The following is a 26,164-nucleotide window of genomic DNA, read 5'->3' on the forward strand; positions in this document are numbered from 1 at the left end:
CAATAAACATTTCATCGTGTCAGGAATCAGCATGTTATTAAACAGGAGCAAAACATTTCATGAGGCTGGGGTAAAACAACTCTGTAATCTGAAGCAAACCCTTCAGTAATCACTCTGTGCAGAAATAAACACTTCCTCATGCCAGGGTAAACATCTCCTTAATCAAGAAAGAACATTTCATTGGGAATAACCATTTTGGCAGGAAATCATAACCATTCCATTGCTCAGCATTAAATATTTCATTAGGCACTAACAAGCAAGGCATCAAGCCAAGGTGGTGATTTCCTTAGGCAAGAATGAACATTTCTTTTAACCAGAATGAGCAGGCATTTCTCCCATGGAGCAGGATTCAACATTTCAGTAACCAGAGTAAGCCTATATATAACCTTGTGCCTCAGGACCAGCAAATCGACAGCACGATTTAGCATTCCTTGGGGTCCTGCCTAGGGCAGATTGGAGACACCGGTACCCCAACAGGGGGCTAACTTTCATGGCCCAACGGTCACCAGAGGGCTTTAGTCACGGTCTGGCCCAGTTCTGGGGCCCTCTTCAACCTGGCATTAGGCAGAAGTACAACTTTCTGGAAATCAGGCAATTATAGACATTTCATTGTGCAGTAATGAACCATTCAACAGGCCGGGGTAAAGGTTTCATTAATTCCCAGGCAACATCTCCTTAGGCCAGCGAACTAACATCTCATCAGGAAAAGCCAGCATTTCATTAGATCAGAGTAAAACATGCATAAGGCTAGAAGGAGCATTTCATTAGGCCATGATAAACCCTGTAACAGGCAAAAAGGAACATTTCATTTAACAGGTCTCAATCATGGTTAGGGGCCTCAGGGTAATCGTTAGGACTGGGGCCTAGGCGATCCCCCAGAAGCAGTATCACATTAGCGTTCGCCTTTCCCCTAGTCAAGGGTTACTTTTGGGCTCACCAGTCAGTACAGGGCTCCTCTCCAATTCCAGCAGCCCTGCGGGCACAACTAGGGGCCAACGAGGCCCAACAACAGTCTTCCCCCAGGGGAGGGCAAACTCGGGGCCTCCTTCGGGTCTTCCGCCCTCCTCTCCGGGTTTACCTTGAGCTTCGGCTCTTCGGGGAGCCCTTGCGGAGGTTCCAGATGAGTGGGAGGGCTCCTTCTCTCCTCGGAGTCCTCAGGTAGGGTCAGGCGACAGCAGGAGTTAACAGGGGCCTTCAGTACAGCAGCGGAGGCCCCGCGGTGTTGAGGAACTGTCCCCGGGCTGAGGTTCAGACGGGGCCCGTGTTCCCTCTCCAGGGCCCCCTCATCAATAGAATTGGCTTCCCGAGCTCCGGGCTGGCCCAGAGCCAATCAGGGCCCAGCTTTGGGGAAGGCGCGGCAGCGGCCGCCTATCGACTTGCGGCCTTACCTAATGTAGCCGCGGGAGCCAATACATGTGCGGTGTTGGTGGGGGCGGGCCGATGACGCAGCCGGCGCCCCCGTCACGTGGTGGTGGTGGCGAGGGCTTAAGGGCCTATCGCGGCCCCCTACATTACTACGGCGGCCATCTCCTCACATCGGGGGCCCCCGCGACAAGGCAGGCAATTGCGGGAAGGGCCTCCAGTCGAGCCGGGCGCGCAGCGGTGAATGCCCATTCAGCGCCCCAGCAGGGGCCTTCGGGGATCACAGCGACCCAAGGTACAACACTAGCGGGCGTCTCAGCTCTTTGTGGACAGGTACTTCAGCGCCCTCAGCGCTCAGGCTGCAGCCGGTGTCAAGGGCCCACGCTTTTCAGGAAGGGGGGCAAATCAGCACGATGGAGGGCAGGATGGCGCTGGGTACTTATAGCGCCTCGGGGGTCACAGTGCTCAAATGGGCAGTAGCGCTTCAGCCGGCAGCAGGATGCAGGGATCCAGCGCTTCTCCAGGGCACAGAGGGGAGCGCTGGAGGGGGGCACACTTCAGTTGAGCAGGACAAGCAGTCCAGACGGCTAGGCAGTTATGGAAGCTAGCGCTAGGAAGATTGAGCGCTTAGCATCTCAGTCAGTTTAGCCAGGGGGATGAGGCAGGACAGCGCTGGGGACACAGGTAGAGGCAAGGGGGCGCAGAGATGGCACAGCCCAGTACCTGGTTGATCCCCAGCAGTCCTGTGGTAGTTAAGTTTCTTCTTGGCGCTTGATGGTTCCGGCGCCCTTTGTAGATAGCAGTTTCTTGGTTTCTTGAAGGGGGGGGTTGAGTTGAAGGCTGCTGACAGGATTCCTCAGCAGGTCACTGCAGGTGGTCCCTGGGTTCCCCTCCCGCCGGGCCTGATCAGTGGGCTAGTTCAGTGTTCCTCACACAGCTTGGTGGGCAGCGCCTAAACCCTGTCACCCCCAGTGGTATAGGTTTCTGCTTAGGCCCTACCGCCTAAGTCTCCCGCGTAGGGTCCCCCAGGTCAGTGAAGCCCCAACTGACTGAAACCTTTTCCTCCTTTTCTTTATATAAGCCCCGGTCAGGTGACCAACCTCTAAGGCGGCAAAAACAGACTCCGCCCCTATTCTAGAAGGTTCCAGGAGCTTCCCTAGTCTAGCTATGGGCAGGCAAGGCAGGCTGGTGTTGCAACAATGTTTAGGGGTTCCTGCCAGCTCCTGGCAACCAGAGTGCGCCTAAAAAGACCACGCTGCAGTAGCAGGGGTCAGTGGCAGCCATGTTGGGGGAAGAGAGCACCTGCACCTTAGCATTGATTTTAATATTACACAGGCCATCTCAACCTCACAGGGCCTATACAACTTTGTTACGATGGGGGGGACATCCTGAATTAAGGGAGCGAAAAGCGAAAAATTTCAGGGAAAAGGACCAAATCCAACACAACTCCCCCCCAGGCAAAAGCCAGGGTAGACCAATCATCACCTTGATGGGCTTCCCTGCTTGGGGTGGAAAAAGGTGGATGCAGGCCCGTAACTGCAATGGAATCTGCCAGCTCTTCGCCATTCAAGCCACCCCACTGGTGTTCCCTAGTGGGATGTGGCCAGGACTGGCCTCTAGACAATCCAGAAGCCTCTGGCCCTTGCGCTCTCACAGAGTGGGGGGCAGTAGCCCCAGGCCCGTAGTACCTTTTGACCACTCTCCTTCTCCCCTTGCAGCTCCAAACTGCCACTGGTCCTCCCACCTGGGGTCCGAACCCTCAGGCTGACCAGCCACCAGGGGCGAGGCTCTCCTCCCCCTACCTCTCCTTCTGGGGTTCCGCTCTTTCCTCCAAAGCAGGACACCCTCAGAACACCACTCACTCCCCAACCTAGAGTCTGGACCCTTAGGTTGAACTGGTGACAGGGGCGAGTCCTCCCTTCCCCTGCACCCCCTCCCAGAGTTCTGCACCCTCCTACCGGGAGAAGTACCCATGGAAGCAAAACCGATAGGGACCTTAATTACAGGTACCCCACCCTCCAGGTCAGGCAACTCCTGAACCTGAAACCCCAGTCCAGGATCTACGCCCCGTGGCTGGGCAGGTGCCAGAGGAGAGTCCTTCCTCCCTCCGCACCCGCTCCCAGAGTTCCGCACCCTCCCAGCGGGAGAAGTACCCCTGGAAGTCAAACCCAGGGGTAACTGTTTACAGACGTCCCACCCACCAGTTCAGGCAACCCCTGAACCTGGCACCCCAGTCCAGGATCTAAATCCTGCGACTGGTCAGAACCCCAAACCACGGGTACGCTGCCACCATTAGGACTTCCTGGTGCACTTAATTGCAAGGCTCTCAGCTCCAACTCCTTAAGCTGAAGCTCGTGCGCCAACTACCTCTCCTCCATTGCTAATATCTTTTCTTCCATTGCGAGCTCCTTATCTTCCCTTTCTCACTCCCTCTCATGCTCTAGCTTATCAAGCTCCAATCTCAATCGCCTCTCCTCCCTCCTGTCCTCATACTCCATTGACGACGCACTCCTCCTAGATATACTACTACCTGCCCCGGGACGTCTTCCTGGCAACACATTTTCACTCGCCACAGTGTTCAGTAGGTCTAGCTCTTCCTGGGTGGTAGCTTCCCCTGGTGTGCCCTGCCCCTCCTGTTTCCCATCCCCTCTCCCCTCTGGGTGGGCCCTTACCCATGCCCTCAAGGCAGTACAGAGTTCCTCCTTTGCGGCTCTCCGCCCAACCGGCACCCCCATCCCCTGACAAAATTCCCTTAAGTGCACCACTGTATACTCTTCAAGGTTGGCCAGCTGGAACTCCATTTTGACAGGTGGGGACCCAGATAAATAAGGGAAAGATACTTGGACGTAGGTAACAGGATTAGGTCAAAACAGGTCTCTATACACTCAGGTTTGACAGTGGGGGGTCAATTGATTAGGCTTGCATGTACGATAGGTGTCTAGTCCAATTGCGGCGCACTCTGTCTCACTGGAGGGTGCTGTATAGCCACAGGTCCTGATCCCACCGCTGCCACCAATGTAGGAACTGGGGTCACCAGTTCCCCGGGGGTAGCTTGGCTCGAGCAGGTAGGCACCCGAAAGCTTAGGTGGTAAGTGACCACACAGCACAGGCATCCACTGGGACAATAAAACGCATGCAATGAATGACGCCACTCCAGTGAGTTTGATTTAAATCAATAGGCTTTATCTATGATCAAGGTTCAGGGTAATCAAAAATCAGAGTATCTCTATTTCATCAAAGCATTTCATCAGAGGGGAGTAAAGGGAGCAGTTCAATAATCAATGTAGCGTCTTGCATGAGGGAATGCCACTTGTAACTCCAGTCCGCACTGTAATTCCCGATTCCATGTGGATTGTCTCATGATAGCAGGAATCCCACAAGGGAATGCCACCCACTAGCACTAAATCTGGACACAGCAAATTTCTTTATGGAATTACTTTATACTGGTAACAAATCACTTTGTGCCAGATGTAGGTAAATACCATTTACCGTTTCTAAAATACCAAATTTTACTGATTCGGTATTTTAGAATGAGTAAATGGTACGCAGGTAATAATTCGGTATTTTTTACCGAATCTGTAAAATTCGGTAAATTTGGTAAATACCAAATCGGTATTCCCCATTCATTTCTATGGGCCTCCAGGCCCATAGGAATGAATGGGTAATACCGATTCGGTAAATACCGAATCGGTAAGGGGGTAAGACCTACAAGGGTGGCAGGGCGTCATATTGACACCCTGTTGCATCCCTGAATAGTGCATGGGTGCACATGTGGCACACATGCATGCCCTAAGGGCATGTATGTCTGCAGCAAAGCACTGTTAAAAAAGCACATAATTGCTTTTTTAACGGTTTTTGTTATTTATCACTGTAGGAACTGGGGTCACCAGTTCCCCAGGGGGTAGCTTGGCTCGAGCAGGTAGGCACCCGAAAGCTTAGGTGGTAAGTGACCACACAGCACAGGCATCCACTGAGACAATAAAACGCATGCAATGAATGACGCCACTCCAGTGAGTTTGATTTAAATCAATAGGCTTTATCTATGATCAAGGTTCAGGGTAATCAAAAATCAGAGTATCTCTATTTCATCAAAGCATTTCATCAGAGGGGAGTAAAGGGAGCAGTTCAATAATCAATGTAGCGTCTTGCAATAACCATTTCATTAGGGGTTAGAATTTCATTACTTAGCAATAAACATTTCATCGTGTCAGGAATCAGCATGTTATTAAACAGGAGCAAAACATTTCATGAGGCTGGGGTAAAACAACTCTGTAATCTGAAGCAAACCCTTCAGTAATCACTCAGTGCAGAAATAAACACTTCCTCATGCCAGGGTAAACATCTCCTTAATCAAGAAAGAACATTTCATTGGGAATAACTCTAACCTGCACGCACTTTCACCCTCCTGAGGCGGATGCCGGGAGGTCTCTTGCCTTCTCTGAATTTTAATCCGATTTTTAAAATTTGAAATTGTGTAATTTTGTACTTTGTTGCACCTGATCGCAATAGGTGTTTGTGACACCCCTGTTGACCCCCCTTGCACTCAATAGTGCCTTAGACCCCTGTCACCCCCTCCTTTCTCGATCCGGACCTGCTCTCGGCCGAGTGTTGACGCCGAGAGCAGGGCACCGGTTTTGGCGGCCATCTTGGGTCAGGCTGTAATTTGTGACGCGATTCCAAGCGCCATAAAAGGGACGCGAAGGGAGAGTGCCGGTAACTCTAACCTGCACGCACTTTCACCCTCCTGAGGCGGATGCCGGGAGGTCTCTTGCCTTCTCTGAATTTTAATCCGATTTTTAAAATTTGAAATTGTGTAATTTTGTACTTTGTTGCACCTGATCGCAATAGGTGTTTGTGACCCCCCTGTTGACCCCCCTTGCGCTCAATAGTGCCTTAGACCCCTGTCACCCCCTCCTTTCTCGATCCGGACCTGCTCTCGGCCGAGTGTTGACGCCGAGAGAAGAGCACCGGTTTTGGCGGCCATCTTGGGTCAGGCTGTAATTTGTGACGCGATTCCAAGCGCCATAAAAGGGACGCGAAGGGAGAGTGCCGGTAACTCTAACCTGCACGCACTTTCACCCTCCTGAGGCGGATGCCGGGAGGTCTCTTGCCTTCTCTGAATTTTAATCCGATTTTTACAATTTGAAATTGTGTAATTTTGTACTTTGTTGCACCTGATCGCAATAGGTGTTTGTGACCCCCCTGTTGACCACCCTTGCGCTCAATAGTGCCTTAGACCCCTGTCACCCCCTCCTTTCTCGATCCGGACCTGCTCTCGGCCGAGAGCAGAGCACCGGTTTTGGCGGCCATCTTGGGTCAGGCTGTAATTTGTGACGCGATTCCAAGCGCCATAAAAGGGACGCGAAGGGAGAGTGCCGGTAACTCTAACCTGCACGCACTTTCACCCTCCTGAGGCGGATGCCGGGAGGTCTCTTGCCTTCTCTGAATTTTAATCCGATTTTTAAAATTTGAAATTGTGTAATTTGGTACTTTGTTGCACCTGATCGCAATAGGTGTTTGTGACCCCCCTTGCGCTCAATAGTGCCTTAGACCCCTGTCACCCCCTCCTTTCTCGATCCGGACCTGCTCTCGGCCGAGTGTTGACGCCGAGAGCAGAGCACCGGTTTTGGCGGCCATCTTGGGTCAGGCTGTAATTTGTGACGCGATTCCAATCGCCATAAAAACGGGCAGAGATGACTCCGCGCAGCGGACGCGATCAGCGGGCGCGCCGGATCTGCGCCGGAGTCGTGCCAGAGTCCTGCCCGTCTGCGCCCGTCCGCGCACGACCGGGCACAGGGCTTAGGGACTCTGGTACACGCACCTGCTATTCCTCAGGGGATCTCCTAGTATTGAAATCTGACAGCTATACACTATCTCCCGTTATATGTGCCACTTTAGAGGAATTTAACATCTTGCACATACCTAGCTGTAAGAACTCTAGTTCTCCACCCCCCCTTAAGCTAGCTACCCTTAATACCAGGTCATTGCAGAAACATCACCTGGAAATCTACACCCTTTTACAAGATGAGACTATTGATATCTTGACACTCACCGAAACCTGGTTGAGTGATGCCTCTTCCCCGGATATCATCGCCGCCCTTCCTAGTGGGTATGATATGATCTGGCACAACCGACCAGAGGGGGCCCGAGGTGGGGGTGTAGCAACGATCTTTAAAAGGCAGTTTACGGTAACTAAAATCTTAGCGGAGACCATAAGTACCGTCGACATATTAGGAATAAAAATCACTATGAACAACTCCTGTTTTACTATCCTAACAGTGTATTGCCCACCCCAAAGTACCTCAAAATTCAACGACCTCTTCTTCCCTATATTATCAGACTTATGCACACGTTACAAAAGCATCCTGGTAACTGGCGACTTCAATGTCCACTGGGATAAAAGCGATCATGATCCGCTAGCCCAGAAATTACAGACTACTATGACCTCTCTTGGTCTAGTACAACTTGTGGAAGCTCCAACCCACAAAAAAGGCCATATTCTTGATCTTATCTGGTCTTCCATGCCAAAGGCGGCCATTACAAGTATTACACCCTGTATCTGGTCGGATCACCATCTAATACTGTACGACATACCGCTAATCAATCCCCAGGCTAAACTCCCTTTAAAAACTAAAAAAGTGCGCCAATGGAAAAAAGTGAACTCTGACACCCTGGCCAAAACTCTGCCCAAATACAAACAGAATTCCATAGTCTCCCAAGGTGATTCCGACCTTGACTCAATGTATGATGCGATAACGACTACTCTCAGGAAATCAATCGATGAGCTAGCCCCCGAAAAGGTACAAAGAGTAAAGGGTGCAGAGAAAGGAGCCCCTTGGTTCACCCAAAGTTTACGCGAACATAAAAGAAAACTCCGCTGCCTCGAAAGATGCTGGAGGAAATCCAAAAAGGACACTGATAGGGAACTATATAGAATATCGTTTCAAACATACAAAAAGTTTATCGTCTTAGCTAAGAAGGACTACTACGAGACACGCATAAACAACGCCACAAACATCCAGAGAGAAACCTTTCAAATCCTAAAAGAGCTAAGTGTGAAGGAGGAAAAGATCGACATCTCGATCAACTGTGACACCTTTCAAGGATATTTCCTCGAAAAAGTTGCGATTATCTTGTCTGATATTAAGAAGGATAATCCAGTCTCACACATCGAACAACTGCCTCTCTTAAATCCCTCAACCCCTATCTTTACTAGATTCCCCGAAATTGACCCTACCATCCTGAGACAACTTGTAGCATCCACCAAGTCAGGCTCCCCTGCCGACCCGTGCCCACCCGATATCCTCCGACTAGCAATCCCGATCCTAGAGGATCAGATCTTACACCTCCTAAACACCTCACTAGCTACTGGCGCATTACCAACCTCCTTTAAAGAGGCACGCGTCAGACCCCTGTTAAAAAAGCCTGGGGCAGATCCATCCAGCCTGAAGAACTACAGACCTATCTCCCAGCTGCCATTTCTGTCAAAAGTGTTGGAGCAGCACGTGCTAAAATCTTTGTCATCCCTCCTGGAAACTCACCATCTTCTCCAGGAGCGGCAAGCTGGCTTTCGTACCCACCATAGCACAGAATTGGTAATGCTGTCTGTGCTGGACGAGCTTAGATGCATGGCTGACAGTAAAAAGCCAAGCGCCCTGATATTATTAGACCTTTCAGCGGCGTTTGATACTGTCAGCCATGCATTGCTTCTGGGAAGACTGGCCCGGTTTGGGATAGGAGAGCAAGCCCTTGAATGGCTAACAGCCTTCTTATCTGGGAGGACGCAGAGAATCCAGGTAGCAGATCAGGTCTCCGATGGGGGTGCCTTATCTTGTGGAGTCCCGCAGGGCTCTGCGCTCTCTCCACTCCTATTCAACTTGTACTTACAGCCATTGATAGAGTCCCTGGCAATTATGAACTGTAAAGTTTTCAACTATGCCGATGATACTCAGCTGCTGCTGAGTATCGACAATACACCATCGGCTCAGTCCATGGCCCAAGACATATTACGATTTACAGTGAACTGGATGTCGTCCAATTTACTGAAAATCAACCCAGATAAAACGGAGGTTCTCGTAGTTTCAACCTTGACCTCCCCCTGGGATGATCTGTTTTGGCCACAAGAACTCGGACCCTCTCCAAAACCGTGTCCTAGCGTTAAGAGCCTCGGCATGAAAATCGATCAGGAACTCTCGATGGCTAACCAAGTGTCTGCTGTAGTTGGTTCTTGTACCAATTTAATCAGGAAACTGCGGAAGCTTGTTCCCTTACTCTCACGGAATATGCTTCGAACCATTGTCTCAGCCACAATAGTGTCTAGAATCGATTATGGCAATGCGCTATACCTTGGCCTCCCAAAAAATCTATCCAACCGTCTTCAGGTCACTCTGAATGACGCAGCGCGCCTGATATTTGGAGTGCCAAGGCGGACTCATGCTTCCCCTTTGCTCTATAGGCTTCATTGGTTGCCTATGGTGCAAAGAGTTGAATTTAAGAGCATGTGCATCTGCCACAAAGCAATCCACGGACAGGCGCCAGCTTATATAAAAGAGAGACTTGAAATATACGAACCTAAGCGCGCCCTGCGATCATCCGGTTCTTTCCTGCTGTCCTGCCCACGCTTTAAGCTGGCAACTAAAGGAGGCAGATCCTTTTCAGTTCAGGCTCCGATCATCTGGAATAAGTTACCGGAGGCGCTTTGCAGAGAATCCAACCTTCTCCACTTCAGGAAGTCCTTGAAGACTCTACTCTTCAAAGACGCATTTACTTCCTAGTATCTGGTTATTAGCTCTAGAATCTCTCATATATTCATCTTGTTTCTTGTTGCTGCACTTGGTTAGTAGCGCTTTGAGACCTGTCGGTGAGTTGGCGCGATATAAAACCCAGTACAAATACAAATACAAATAACCATTTTGGCAGGAAATCATAACCATTCCATTGCTCAGCATTAAATATTTCATTAGGCACTAACAAGCAAGGCATCAAGCCAAGGTGGTGATTTCATTAGGCAAGAATGAACATTTCTTTTAACCAGAATGAGCAGGCATTTCTCCCATGAAGCAGGATTCAACATTTCAGTAACCAGAGTAAGCCTATATATAACCGTGTGCCTCAGGACCAGCAAATCGACAGCACGTTTTAGCATTCCTTGGGGTCCTGCCTAGGGCAGATTGGAGACACCGGTACCCCAACAGGGGGCTAACTTTCATGGCCCAACGGTCACCAGAGGGCTTTAGTCACGGTCTGGCCCAGTTCAGGGGCCCTCTTCGACCTGGCATTAGGCAGAAGTACAACTTTCTGGAAATCAGGCAATTATAGACATTTCATTGTGCAGTAATGAACCATTCAACAGGCCGGGGTAAAGGTTTCATTAATTCCCAGGCAACATCTCCTTAGGCCAGCGAACTAACATCTCATCAGGAAAAGCCAGCATTTCATTAGATCAGAGTAAAACATGCATAAGGCTAGAAGGAGCATTTCATTAGGCCATGATACACCCTGTATCAGGCAAAAAGGAACATTTAATTTAACAGGTCTCAATCATGGTTAGGGGCCTCAGGGTAATCGTTAGGACTGGGGCCTAGGCGATCCCCCAGGAGCAGTATCACATTAGCGTTCGCCTTTCCCCTAGTCAAGGGTTACTTTTGGGCTCACCAGTCAGTACAGGGCTCCTCTCCAATTCCAGCAGCCCTGCGGGCACAACTAGGGGCCAACGAGGCCCAACAACAGTCTTCCTCAGGGGAGGGAGAACTCGGGGCCTCCTTTGGGCCTTCCACCCTCCTCCCCGGGTTTACCTTGAGCTTCGGCTCTTCGGGGAGCCCTTGCGGAGGTTCCAGATGAGTGGGAGGGCTCCTTCTCTCCTCGGAGTCCTCCGGTAGGGTCAGGCGACAGCAGGAGTTAACAGGGGCCTTCAGTACAGCAGCGGAGGCCCCGCGGTGTTGAGGAACTGTCCCTGGGCTGAGGATCAGACGGGGCCCGTGTTCCCTCTCCAGGGCCCCCTCATCAATAGAATTGGCCTTCCCGAGCTTCGGGCAGGCCCAGAGCCAATCAGGGCACAGCTTTGGGGAAGGCGCGGCAGCGGCCGCCTATCGGTTTGCGGCCTCACCTAATGTAGCCGCGGGAGGCAATCCGTGTGCGTTGTTGGTGGAGGCGGGCCGATGACGCAGCCGGCGCCCCCGTCACATGGTGGTGGTGGCGAGGGCTTCAGGGCCTATCGCGGCCCCCTACAAAACTACGGCAGCCCTCTCCTCACATCGGGGGCCACCGGGACAAGGCAGGCGATTGCGGGAAGGCCCTCCAGTCGAGCCAGGTCCGGGCGGTGAAAGCCCAGTCAGCGCCCCAGCAGGGGTCTTCGGGGACCACAGCGCCCCAAAGTACAGCACTAGCCGGGCGTCTCAGCTCTTTGTGGACAGGTACGTCAGCGCCCTCAGCGCTCAGGCTGCAGCCGGTGTCAAGGGCCCACGCTTTTCAGGAAGGGGGGCAAATCAGCACGATGGAGGGCAGGATGGCGCTGGGTACTTATAGCGCCTCGGGGGTCACAGCGCTCAAATGGGCAGTAGCGCTTCAGCCAGCAGCAGGATGCAGGGATCCAGCGCTTCTCCAGGGCACAGAGGGGAGCGCTGGAGGGGGGCACACTTCAGTTGAGCAGGACAAGCAGTCCAGACGGCTAGGCAGTTCAGGAGCCTTGCGCTAGGAAGGATGAGCGCTTAGCATCTCAGTCAGTTTAGCCAGGGGGATGAGGCAGGACAGCGCTGGGGACACAGGTAGAGGCAAGGCGGCGCAGAGATGGCACAGCCCAGTACCTGGTTGAACCCCAGCAGTCCTGTGGTAGTTAGGTTTCTTCTTGGCGCTTGATGGTTCCTGCGCTCTTTGTAGATAGCAGTTTCTTGGTTTCCTGAAGGGGGGGTTGAGTTGAAGGCTGCTGACAGGATTCCTCAGCAGGTCACTGCAGGTGGTCCCTGGGTTCCCCTCCCGCCGGGCCTGATCAGTGGGCTAGTTCAGTGTTCCTCACACAGCTTGGTGGGCAGCGCCTAAACCCTGTCACCCCCAGTGGTATAGGTTTCTGACTAGGCCCTACCGCCTAAATCTCCTACGTAGGGTCCCCCAGGTCAGTGAAGCCCCAACTGACTGAAACCTTTCCCTCCTTTTCTTTATATATGCCCAGGTCAGGTGAATACCCTCTAAGGAAGCAAAAACAGACTCCGCCCCTATTCTAGAAGGTTCCAGGAGCTTCCCTAGTCTAGCTATGGGCAGGCAAGGCAGGCTGGTATGGCAACAATATTTAGGGGTTCCAACCAGCTCCTGGCAAGTAGAGTGCTACTATAAAGACCACGCTGCAGTAGCAGGGGTCAGTGGCAGCCATGTTGGGGGAAGAGAGCACCTGCACCTTAGCATTGATTTTAATATTACACAGGGCATCAAAACCTCACAGGGCCTACATAACTTCGTTACGATGGGGGGACATCCTGAATTAGGGGAGCGAAAAGCAAAAAATTTCAGGGAAAAGGACCAAGTCCAACACCCACCAACTTATAGTTGGTGGTAAATAACGAATCCTTACAGGTGAAAAGCACTCACTTGAGTGCTTCCTACATTTCAGATTCGGTAATTTACCGAATCGATATTCAAGAATGCAGTAATTTTCAGAATTCTTAAATACCGATTCGGTAAATTACGAATCTGAATTGTGCCACCTACATCCCAAATGCCTAATACTGGTAGGTAACGGCCGAAATTCGGTAACTTCTGCCGTTACCGACCAGTATTAGGGTTCCTACATCTGGCACTTTGTGAAATATGATGGTTAGCTGTGCCCTTTATGCACAGAAGCACACGGGTGATGACAAAATTACGGGCGCCGGCTCGCGAGGTTATTTGAGAGACATTCAAGTTAGTCTCTGTTTCGGATCAACTTTTTTCCACCACGTGTGGACTGTGGTAACTTTCCACCTTGTCTATGTGACACATAATCTTTGTCTATCACTACACGTTATTTTTTATTTTTTATTTTATACATTTTTTTAGACTGGTTTGCATGTATGAGAGTGTTTATTTTGAAAAGATTTGTCTAGATTGGCCATATTAAAAAATTCAACCTACAGATAATGTCAGAGGAACAAACATTCGCTTACAGCGAAGATCATATTAAAAAACTCCTTAGAGACCCTCCTTCGTTCGGCTCAGCTACATTCAGTAACTCTGCTCAGATAAATAACGAATCAGACAAATGAGTCTGCTTGAAGAAGAAACAAATACGGACAGACTTGCACGGCCACTATTTACTCCAACATCTTAGGTCAGGCACTATACCATCTGGACTGATAGTGAAAAACATACCAGTGATTTTCACTGAGGACAGTGTTTACAAAAAAGGTTTCAGTTTTATAGAGACCAAATGTAGTCGAGACCTTATGGTCTTGACTATAGAAACAGCTCAACGTCTATCAAAAATCCAACTGGAAAAAATTGAAAAACTAGAGACTGAAATTAAATCGAACCCTCTAATCCAGGATTCAAAGATCCTCCTTGAAAAAGTTGAGAAAGATATCCTTGAATTTAAGGATTACACTGTTCAACAAAAAGACAACAACTTCGAGAGAGATAAACGCAATTTTACCTTCGAAAAAGCTTATCCGTATCTTCAACAAGAATTCTATTCTAGACCTGAAGCTAGACGGTTCCTTTCGGATAATCAAGGCAGATCACGTACAAAATATCTCACCTTCTCTGATACTTCATCCTCAGGAGGGAGTGAGCCCGATCAGGGGACCTCACGTCCTCAGTATAACCGAAGAGGAGGTTTCTAAAGAAATTATCAACAACAGTATCAAGCGAATTATCAACCTAATTTCCAAAACCAACAACAACAACCTTTTTTAGGACAGGGCCAGCAAAAAACCCGCGGCAAAACAAGATTCAATCAACCATGGGAGATGTCAACAAGGCGGCAAAACTACAAGAACTAGCACCATATGAAAAGTCTCCAATTTACAATCTCTCGAAAGAAATTTTAACCACAGCAGAAATCAGTGTCCTAGAGAAGGGACTATCATTTGTACCATCGAAATTCACTGATTTCGTTCGGTTGAAATTGGAATTCATAGAATTTTGCCGAAAAATTCGATTGATTACATTTTTTTCTGACAAAGAAATACCTCCTCAACTTGAAACAACTGGGTTCAAGAAAAAATCTTCCTTCTGCCTGCCAGCACATAAAATACCTAAAGAGGTGATCTACTTTGAAAAGACCATCCTTTCGGCACTGGCGGCTCAAGAAAAGAAAAGAAACGGATATACAAAACCAAATTTATCTCAGGAACAAAAATCAGCTCTGCAATCAATCAAACAAAATGAAAACATCATTGTCAAACAAGCCGATAAAGGTGGATCGATTGTGATTTGGGGAACAGACGAATACATCTTAGAAGCAAAAAAACAACTTTCAGACCCTAAATGTTACCGAAAACTCAATATGGATCCCACGTCCGAATTACAACAAGAACTGGGCCTGATACTTCACAATGGACTCGAACAAGGTTTTCTTGGGAAAAATGAATTCAACTTTTTATTGAACAAACACCCACGAATTCCATTGTTTTACGTACTCCCCAAAGTACATAAAAACAAAACAACACCACCAGGCCGTCCTATAATTTCTGGATGTGACTCCTTATTTGAGCCAGTCTCGAAATTTATAGACTTCTTCCTGAAACCATTCACATTGACGGTTAAATCCTTTCTGTTGGACACCACAGACTTCCTAATAAAATTGGACCACCTACCATTCACAGAGAAACACGACCTTTTAGTGAGCATGGACATAGTATCACTCTACACCCAAATCCCTCAAGATCAAGCACTGGAGGTACTAGAGATCTTTTTGAATAAACGTGCGAGTCCATCTAAAATTCCAACAGAGTTTATTCTGAAATTGGCCAAACTAGCTCTGACAAAAAACTATTTCAAGTTTGGAGAAGACTTCTACTACCAGATAAAGGGAGTCGCCATGGGCTGTCCCTTTGCCCCGGAATTGGCGATCCTCTTTATAAGCCAATATGAGGATACTTTCATCCACAACAATAACCCATTCCACCAATGGATTGGTGGATGGGTACGATATATCGATGATGTTTTCTTCACATGGTCAGGGACCTTGGAACAACTAAACCAATTCCACGACTGGATCAATAACAGGACAGAGGATATTAAATTTACACTCCAGACCTCTGAGACAAGAATGTCTTTTTTGGACGTTGAAGTGTACTGTGCTAACGGACAATTGGTGACCACTCTATATAAAAAGAAAACTGACCGCAATAAGGCATTGGACTTTTCAAGTAGCTACCCAAGGAGTCTAAAACAAAATCTGCCAATAGGACAGTTTCTGCGCATCCGCAGAATCTGCACCTTTAAAGATGAATTTATGGACCATGCAAATGTCCTTAAAGAGAAACTCCTAACTCGCGGTTACCCAGCCAAATTACTCAAACAGGCGATCAAAAGAGCTTGGTGGACACCACGCGAAGAACTGCTGGTTAAAAAGCAAAACACCCATCAACAACGCACGGTCTGTGTTTCTACATATTGCCCTTCATCCAACATTCTTAAGAAACTGATCCATCAAAACTGGCATCTACTCAGAGACCTCGACACCCAGCTTAGGAATGTCCCTCTCTTCACATATAAAAAAGACAAAAGCATAGCGAATTACATCGTCAGAGCAGCCATCCCCAAGCCAAAAGTACCCACATTACGTGACTACGTGAACCTTCCACCTATAATTGGCCACCGAAAATGCGGTACATGCCTATGTTGTTCTTCGACCATAGAAGGAAATCTTTTTCAACACGCAGGAATATCATGGAAGCATGATCAGTTCACAAACTGCAAAACAAAGAACGTGGTTTATGGCATACTATGTTCATGCGATAAACTGTATATAGGAAAAACAACTCAGGAAGTAAGACAAAGGATGTCCCAACACAAGTCCAGAATAAAGAAAAAAGTGCTCACAGCCCCATTGGTTCAACATTGGATCGATGAGTCGCATGGAGAACAGGATTTTAAATGGACAATAATATCAAAAATAGACAATGACCCAAGAGGCGGAGATGTAGAGGCCAAGCTACGACAACGAGAGGCAATGCTGATTCTGAAATTTAATACCACTATACAAGGTCTGAACGAAATGTCCGAGCTTTATAACCTGTAATATCTCGTTCTACCCAATAGGCCAAGTTGATTAAACAGAGGATTATCACTACATTCGATATTTAACAGCTACATCGAATTCTAATACTTTGCACAACAGTGATTAGTGCAAAACCCTCAAACCCCTCGCAATGCAATATGTTGCTGTTCAACTCCTTGAAACTTATCTGTATTATGCTCAATGCGTCAACATCAAATAGCTGACTCGATCTCCCTTAAACAATGCATTTCGAAACTTTACGCAATTAAACTTGCCGAGAGCGAACTACATGGAACTACAGATCCCTTGAGTCATACACGGAGACACCCGGAAGTACCATCTATTCTATAGGTTGACCTGGAATGACTATCAGCGCATCTAAATTTGACGCAATTAAAAGTTGCCGGTAGCAATTTATATGTAACTACAGATCACTCGAGATACGCACGGAGACACCCGGAAGTACTACCCCTTTAAATAAGGACGACCCGGAAGCACTAACATCGCAAACACACAGGACTACGACTGAGCGAGGAGGAGATGGACGCCTAATCAGAGGTAATTGTTTTTTATAAACTCGACGTACACCGCCCACTTAATCTTTGCACAGATTAAGTTACGTAGTGTGTCCCATGTAGCGGACACCAACGCTGGACTGCGTTCTTGTTGATTCAAATAGACCACTGCTCATTGTTGGCATGAAGTGTGATACTCGCCATGCTAACCGTCCCCCGTTACTTCATTCCCCAGATTTGAATACGAGGCGCATAAAAATGTAATGACGGATTTGCATCCGGAACCTGCGGATCATTCTCACGGGAATCTTTGCGTGTATATTGGGACACGACAAGACCTGTTACTAGTGAGTATTTCAGCCTCCCCCCTCCAACTAGGGTTTCCTCTCAGCAAATGGGATTCTGATTTTTTGTTTTGCAATTATATTGCAGCTCATCACACCCTCGAGCCCCTTCAAAGCCTTTGACAGGTAACCTACTGATAGTATGCTGTTGACGAATGAAAGTTGAGACCCTCTCTGCTGAGTGGACTGACAGACTGTTTTTATTTATTGTTTTTTACAGACTAAATCTGTTTGGTCCTGAAGAGAATCCTTAGAATTGCCTAGGATTCGAAACGCGTCGACCAAGGTGGTAGTTGACGATTGGTGCCACGTTTGTGGCTTTTGATTTATTTTTGCTTGGACAATCACAAAGCAAAAAAATTGTCTTTCAAACGTTACTTTTTCTGATGTTTTGATCTTATCGATTTCATTACACCATCCTTTAGATTGTAAATAGGATTTGATTTCCACCTTGAATTGTAACCTAGTGACTCTAATTATTTGAGAAAATCATACCACCAACTATCACCGCCCCCTTAGCTATTGATTGGTGATTATTGTTTGTCTCGTGTATACGTGTCTTGTCTATCATTGTGTTCAATGTTGTATAAACCAGTTTTTTCATATATGTCCCCTGTTTATGAATTTGTTTCACTCCTCCGTATTTCCCAATAATGTATATGTTTTATAGTTGAAAATAAAAATAAAAAAATAAAAAAATAAAACGAAAACAAGCTAAATCAGTATAAAAAAATAAAAATAAAAGATTTATAGATTTCTACTCTAAAACTTGACTGAAAGAGTGGTCATTTGGAAACGAGCAATTGGTAGTTCGTTCTTTCATGGTGTTTTGAACTGCTGCACAGTACTGGCAATCTGTTTTGTTTCAGACAAAATTACTAGCAGCCGCAGAAGTACCATGAAACAAAATGCCTAGCAAGGCTCAGTGGTGTAAAATACCAGATAAAGCCAAGCACAGCCCACAAACTCAACGCTCTGCCAAAGTTCAAATGTAATTTTCTGTGTTTTATACTGTGCATCCCTGACAGGAAGTCCCATGCTACCAGTTTTTTTGAATTTTTACTCTAAGACACAGATGTTTTGAAATATACGAAATTGAGAAACTTACCGAAGACTGGGACATTCCATTAAAAGCGGCTTCAGCGCTCGGACTCCCTCGGGCCTCAGTGGAATCCGCTCTAGATGAATGCTCTCGACTCCTGAATGCTGTAAACAGAATGCGAGTGCTCTGAAATCCATGGAAGTCATCTCTCGCTCCATCGTACTTTTTGTTATACTTATGTGTTTCACACATACAGGTTCTGTTGTCACAAACTCTTCATCTTGAGTCTCGTACAAATATTGGAATAAGTCCACCATGTGACTAGTGATCTTGTCTCCTTCTTGGTTTAGTTTTTCTGTTATCCAGGCCTGTAGCACAGGTTTGATTTCTGGTGAAACCTTCCACTGGAGTTTCCTGTTTATCTTCTCCAGTCTCTCTGTATTGAGAAGGCCGAACAGGAAGCGCACGGTCAGCATCAAGTGATTGTTTCCTAGCTCTGTGTATTCCTTTAGTAAGTGGTTCACGGCGCTCTGCGGACTCTCTGTGTTCTCTGCGGCTCCATCCTTTCCTTCGAGTATGTAAAAGAGAGCCGCAAAAAACTCCTGGAAGCTCAAGTGGATGAAGCTGTAGAGGCTGACCTTATCAGTACATTGTTTAAAAATATTATTGTTCAGGAAGAGGGATTGGACGGCCGGTATGTCTACACCATGGTTAACTATGTCCTGTTCTTCAAATAGGATTTTCTGCTGATAGACGCCTTCCTCAGCCAAGGCACACAGACTCTTCATGTTACTGGTAATGTTTTGCTGCACAGGGTCTAAACCCTGCTGCTTCAATAAATTGAAAAGAAAAAGCAAGTAGACGGAAGTAATTGTTCTCAAATCACGCAAAGAATCCTCCTTCTGTTCCATCTGCTCCTTGATGACAGTACAGACAATCCAGCACACAATGGGCACAAAACACATGGTGTAGAGGATTTCATTTTCTTTTACTATTACGATAGCGTCTGCAGCTTGTATTTAATTTCCAAAGAACTTTGTAAAATATTCTTTCCTACCAGCTTCAGAAAATCCAAGTATCTCTGCGAAGCGTTCACCCTTCACACACCTTCCAAGGGCGTCCAAAGCAGTTGGCCTGGTGGTGATTATTTTATATGATTCCTTTAGATACCTTTTCCTTAATAAACTGAAGATTGTTTTACCCTCTTGAGATTTTTTATCAGGATCACCGGACAGCAAACCTTCAGGGATTTTAAGTTCATCGAAGCCGTCGATGATGAAGAGCATCCTTTCGGGGTTGACTTCGATCTCACCCATTGACAGGCGCGGCCCGCCTTCAATGCTGGGGAAGATGAGGTCAGCGAGCGGCCTCTCTGCCCTCAGCTGGTTGTATTCTCTGCAGTGGATGTAAAACACATACTCAAATCTGCCCCGGAAGAGTTTGCCCGATGCCCAGTCGAACATGATCTTTCGGGCCGTCATTGTCTTTCCGATCCCAGCCGCTCCCTGGAGCACCACAGTCCTGGGGACGTGTCCGTCCTTCTCAGGGGAAAATAAATCTTTGATGCTAGAGAATGAATCTGCAGCTCTTTCTTCCATAAGCTCTAGATGTCTCTCTCCACAAGACATTATTTCATGTTCTTTATCTTTCCTTTCACGGTAGTTCTTTAAAATGAGGAGCTTTGTATACCTTCCTTCTAAAGTCACAGTTTCACCGAATCTACTGTCATTATCTTTCATTTCTCTGAATTCATCTTTAATATATTGCTTGTACTTCCTCTTGTGATCTGTTTGAAAATAGAGACAACATATGAAAAATCTACTTAGGAATAAAATGTGAGTTAAGAGTATTACGGTTTAATGTAACTGCACAGTCACAATGAGCATGAAACACTACAGATGTATCTATAGTCGCCGCTACGGTTGGTTCTTGTTTGGTGTTATCAAAGAGAATAAGACATTAAAAAGTGACACGGTAATAACATCGGGGATTCTTTGTGGTCCTGAAATGACAGACTTTGGATTGAAATAAACAGGGCAGGAGCATCAAGGACATGATTCCCAGGAAAGAAGACTATTATAGGAAATGGAGGCTCAATTACAACTACATTTATTTCCTGAAAAGGTCTATCAGCAAAAAAAGAAAAACATCACAGGTTCATCAAACAAGGAGGCCAAAATACTTAAGATAAACAGCAAAGTTATCAGCTCAATGTCTTCCTTCCACAGTTGTCCTCACGCCCACCAGTCCACGTGCAGCCCCCCTTTAAATGCCGCGTCCTTCACTACAATGTCTGTGATGGAATCTGAACCCCTGAAGCAGTCGTGTGGGAGACTCTACATTCATCAAGAGAGTCAACATCGCTGATGGCGAGTGAAGGTCACACAGAGGAGCCGCGGGGGCCACAGTCCAGGAGTGGATCTAACACAATACCAATTTCAAGGTAAATGAAAAACTACAACTGCCCTGGTAATGAGGAAGGTGCCTGCTGATCCCGGGAACTACCGCTACCCCACGCTGAGCCATTCATCAGAAACCGTATAAACCTGCTAATATGAGTTTCCATGTGAAAATGGGGAATTAGGGGGCGTGGCCAAGATGGCGGGGTGAGGAGACGCTTTCTCCCGGAGCTCCCGACCAGGCCCTAACCCAGAGCCGTTGGAATCGCCAGTTCTCCCCCCCCCCGGCACCATACCGGACGGGGAAGGCGTGAAGACCGGCCAGGCTGCTGCGGGACCGGAGATCAGTCTTGCGGAGGACCGGGAGGCGAAGTTTGGAGTGCGGCGCGGATCGCCGCTGAACGGCGTCGGAGCCGGAGCGGAGGTGGGCGGCGCCTGTATCGGAGAGAGGAGTGGGTCTCTGCCCGGCGCCTGAAGGAACCTGCGGTAGCGCTGTGAGGGACAGCTGCGGTACGCTTGGGTGCCGCGAAGGTACAGGGTGACCCAGGACAGCGCCGGAGGCCTGCCGGGACGCCCCTCCCCCTGGGGTCGGCCCTTCTGCGACTCGGGGCCACGGCTGCAGCCTGGATCTCCGGAGGCTTGTGGGCCGGAAGGGCAGAGCCCCTGAAGACTCAGCCCGCGCAGGAGGCGTCGGAGAGGGGCCCGGGAGTTAACGCCGGCCGGAGCGCAGCGTTGGGGGTGCCTCCACGGAGCGGCCCACGACGAGCCCCGAGCGAGACCGGAGTGGAGGCCGGTAACTACCCCGGCACCAAGGGCGGTGACGCAGTTGGTGGAAGTACGCGGAACCGCCGGACCGCCCTGGAGGGAGCGGAGGGGGCCGGCGGACTGCAGACGGACATTGCGCCCCTGGGAGGAATGCTGGAACTGACTGGCCGCCCGAGGAACACGGGGGAGTCCCGCAAGTGAGGAGATAAGGGGAGGTGGCGACCCTGGCAGTGTGAGGCCTGTGCCACGAGGCCGGTGGTCAGGCTCCGGGCCTGACGCTTGCCCGCTACGACCCAGTGGACTGTAGGTGGTATCCGGTTCAAGGAGGGCGCCCCCACGGTCTTGGCGGCCCGGCAGCAGTGCTACTCCAGGGCGGACAAAGAGGGGAGTTATCACCGAGGGGCCCGCTGAGACAGTTCCCCCTGGAGAGTGGGATGTGAGGCGCCACCCGTTGACAATTGGGGCTGGGATACTGAGAACGGCTGGAGGAGACCGGACCCGCAGCTATCGAGGGGTCTGGCCTAGGAGTGAGAGGGTCTCACGAAACCGTTGGACACGAGGGCCTGAATGAACTGCGCAGACGTCTGGCTCATCAGCTATCGCGTAGGGAGTGCCTCTGAAGATCGTAGCCTTTTCGGCCCTGGGTGGACAGCCAGTGGAGGGGGGGGGGGACGGTGGTCAATAGCACGGCCTAAAGAGCGGACGCTGGCGTGGGCCTTCCGGGGTGGCATACCCGGACAGAGAGCAAGTGAATCCCAAACACCCCGTCCAGTGGAGCTGCGTGTGGTCACAGAACGGAGGACTGGCTGGCGGTGAGCAGCGGTGCTGCCCGGCGGAAGGAATGGCGAATCAGAAAGGTGGGAAGAGGAACGAGCGCACACTACCGGAACTGCTTGGTAGGTCCCAGAACAGGGGAGACAGGAATCAGCCATCACCGAACGCGGCGAGTGGCTCACAATCGGCAGGGGGCGGTGAGCCGCCGGTCACCAGGTCCTTTTTGGAGTCACTCTTTGGCACGTTGCGCGATGACTTTCAAGCGCTTAAGCAGGAAGTGGCCAGGGAAGTTCGTGAGATACGGAGGGAGGTGGATGGCCTAGGAGAGAGAGTGGCCGCGACAGAAGGCACTACGCAACGGCAGGACGAGGAAATTGCGCAGCTACAGCAAGAAGTGTTGCTCTTGAGGGACCAGCAGTTAGACCTCCAGGCCCATAATGAGGATTTGGAAAACCGCTCCCGGCGGAATAACATAAGGGTCCGGGGAATTCCATCGGCGGAGGAGGGATCAGATGTAGCGGGATTCCTGCGGGAACTCTTCAGAGACATATTGGGCGAGGCGGCGGATTTTCCAATAAGAATTGATAGGGCTCATAGAGTGGGGCCCCAGAGACGTGCTAATGCCCCACCCCCGGATCTCTTGGCCTTCCTTCCTGATTTCCCACTCACAGAAAGAATCATGGCGGAGGCCCGGAAAACACCCTCACTGGCCTTCCGAGGGCACCCGGTGGCCTTGTACCAGGACTTGGCCGTGACCACCCTACAAAAACGTAAGGCGTTTAAGATCGCGACAGACTTCCCAAAGCAACACGAAACGCCTTACTCATGGGGTCATCCTTTCCACCTTATTTTTAAGTGGAACGGTGAGGTGCATCAGCTGAGGTACCTGCAGGACACATGTGAGGTATTGGGGATCACCGCGGAGGAGGAGGAGTCCGCTACGCCTCGCAGAAGACGCACCTCGGACAACGGATGGCGCAGGGTCTAGAGGCGCAGAACACTGGCGGCGCCTCAACGTCCAAGCTCGCCCATCATCAGGGCCGAAATGGCGAGCGCCATCCAAGCTGCTGCGGGAGACACTACGATGAGTGATGGTGTCGTGCTGACAGCGTGAGATTGCTCCGGGGGGAGAACGACACAGCATTGCAGCTTTCGCAGGCAGGGGATCCTGTGGGGCGGGGAGGGAGCGGAGGGTGGAAGGGTGTGGCTGGACATCCACTTCGATACTTAACCGCGGACTTGTCCGAAAGGACATGGCTGGGACAATTCTTCAGAAGGTGCCGGGGGACCTGGAAGGGGAGGGAGTCGGGGGATGTTGGGGGACCGGGAGGGGTACAGGAGGGGGGAGAGTTGAGAAGTTGGGGACTGGGGGGTTGGGAGTTGGGTACGAGGTGGGGTGGGTGCAGTCCGTTCAGTGATCTGGTTGTTCTCACGTGGACCCAGTGAGGGTCATGTCGCTGCGTAGGCTCACACATCGATCTTCCCTATTTGGGACTTGTTGCGTACATCACTTTGTTCTGAAGTATTATGGCGTCCCTTAAGGTTGTGACTCTCAATGTCAAAGGGCTTAAAAACCCTGTTAAGAGGCGGGCAGTCCTGTCCTTGCTAGAGAACACACAGGCTGACATTTGTCTCCTCCAGGAGACTCACTTGCTCACACGGGATTGCCATAGATTACGATCATGCAAATTCCCCACGCAGTTTTTCTCATCGAACACCACCAAAATGGCAGGGGTAGCGATATTAGTGTCTGCTTCATTCAGGGGGGAGGTATTACACAAATTCGCAGAGCAGAAGGGGAGACTCTTAGCGCACAGGTTTAAACTAGGGACCCTGACATTTACCATCGGGACGATATACTGTCCGAATGAACAACAGGATAGCTTCATGCGCTCAGCACTAGTAGACATAGCGGCATCTCCAGATAGACACATTATTTTGGGCGGTGACCTAAATATGGTGTTTGACTCAGCTACAGACAGGTCAGCCCAGCGGTCCCCACAGTCGGGGGAACTATCACAGCTCACAAAGTCCCAATTAATAGATCTGGATTTTCACGATCTTTGGCGCTACTTGCACCCTGCAGACCGGGACTACTCTTTCTACTCTCACGCGCATAAGACATACGCTAGGCTGGACCACCTACTGGTTACTGGTCCAGTCAGTGCTTTGGCTACGACATCGGAGATGGGGGTCATTTCCTTATCGGATCATGCGCCGGTCTCGGGATCATTTTCTTTGCTAGCTGATCGGGGCTCTTGCGGGGTCTGGCGCCTTAGGGACGCTCTCTTACATAAGAAAACAGTTGTGCAGCGCGTTACAGAGGCAATCAGGGACTTCCAAACACACAATGACAACACTGATACCTCGGTAGCCACACAATGGGCGGCACTCAAGGCGGTGGTCAGAGGGGAATTCATTGCGATCTCCTCGGCAGAGAACAGGGATCGGAGGCAGAAGCGGGACGAGCTCACGCAAAACGTCAAGGAACTTGAGGAGGTGCATCGTCGCACGGGGGCCCCCAGGATCTGGAAGCAGCTGAAGGCAGCGAGGAAACTCCTGTCCTCTTTAGATATGGATAGGGCGGAATATGCGGCGCTGCGGCTTGAAGCATGCTTACTATACAGGGGGGGACAGGTGTGGCCGCCTCCTGGCGAGCAAACTCAGGGTGGCCCATGAACGCCACTGGGTGAAGGAGATCGCGGTTGGAGGTGGCGGGATGGTCTCGGAGGACGCACAGATAGCCGAGACCTTCCGCCGTTTTTATGCCGACTTGTACACAGGGGAGGACCTGCTGGCGCGGGAGACAGAGGATTATCTAGACTCGGTTACCCTCCCGTCCCTGGCACCGTCCCAAACGGAGTTTCTGGAACGAGAGATCCGGATGGAGGAGGTTATCACCGCCATCTCTAAGCTTAAACACGGTAAGGCCCCTGGCCCGGATGGCTATACGGCGCTCTTTTACAGGACGTTTAGTGCCACGCTGGCGCCTATACTGACGAGACTATTTAACTCCTTCGCCGAACCGGGGGCAATCCCGCCGGATCTTTTGCAAGCCACGGTGTCGGTCATACCCAAACCCGGGAAGGACAGGGCCCAGTGCAGCTCGTACCGTCCGATCTCCCTTTTAAACGTTGACCTCAAACTGTACACGGGAATTTTGGCGGCGCGCTTGGCGCTCTATCTGCCGGGTCTGGTGGAACCGGATCAGGCCGGCTTTGTGCCCGGGAGGCAGACGGTGGATAACACCAAGAGAGTGGTACATATCTTGGAAAAGGCAGCTCGGGTTCCCAGAGAAAGGATGCTATTGTCGGTTGACGCTGAAAAAGCGTTCGACCGGGTGCACTGGCCTTATTTAGCTCGAGTGCTGGAGAAGATGGGCATCGACGGGAAATTTCGCTCTTGGGTGTTTAATTGCTACCGGTTCCCGTCGGCGGTGGTGCGGGTGAACGGCTGTAGCTCTCAGAGGTTTAATATTGAGCGAGGCACCAGACAAGGATGCCCGTTGTCCCCACTCCTCTTCGCTCTGTATATGGAGCCTTTTGCCCAGAGAATACGGCAGAATCCGGACGCGATCTGCGTGAAAATGGGGGGATATATACACACGGTCAGCCTCTACGCCGACGATGTGATACTGACCTTAGAGGAGCCGAGGCACGCTTTGCCTGCGTGCGTTGCAGAGCTGGAGGCCTTCTCCCTGGTGGCGGGGTTCAAGATGAACATGGGGAAATCGGCGGCCCTGGATCTTTCCCTTACGCCTGCCACGCGCCGGG

The 26,164-nt window shown here is 49.8% G+C and overlaps 1 protein-coding gene across 1 annotated transcript in view; it reads right to left on the reverse strand.

Annotated features, from left to right (window-relative positions):
• The window catches only part of LOC144772175 (NACHT, LRR and PYD domains-containing protein 12-like), a 518,526-nt gene that overhangs the window by 276,541 nt on the left and 215,821 nt on the right, over positions 1 to 26,164 (reverse strand). Inside the window, 1 exon segment of the mRNA XM_078656313.1 lies at positions 18,520 to 20,239. Coding sequence (XP_078512439.1) covers positions 18,520 to 20,239 — 1,720 coding nt within the window.

This window comes from Lissotriton helveticus, chromosome 8, assembly GCF_964261635.1.
Source record: "Lissotriton helveticus chromosome 8, aLisHel1.1, whole genome shotgun sequence".
NCBI classification, from domain to species: Eukaryota; Metazoa; Chordata; class Amphibia; order Caudata; family Salamandridae; genus Lissotriton; species Lissotriton helveticus.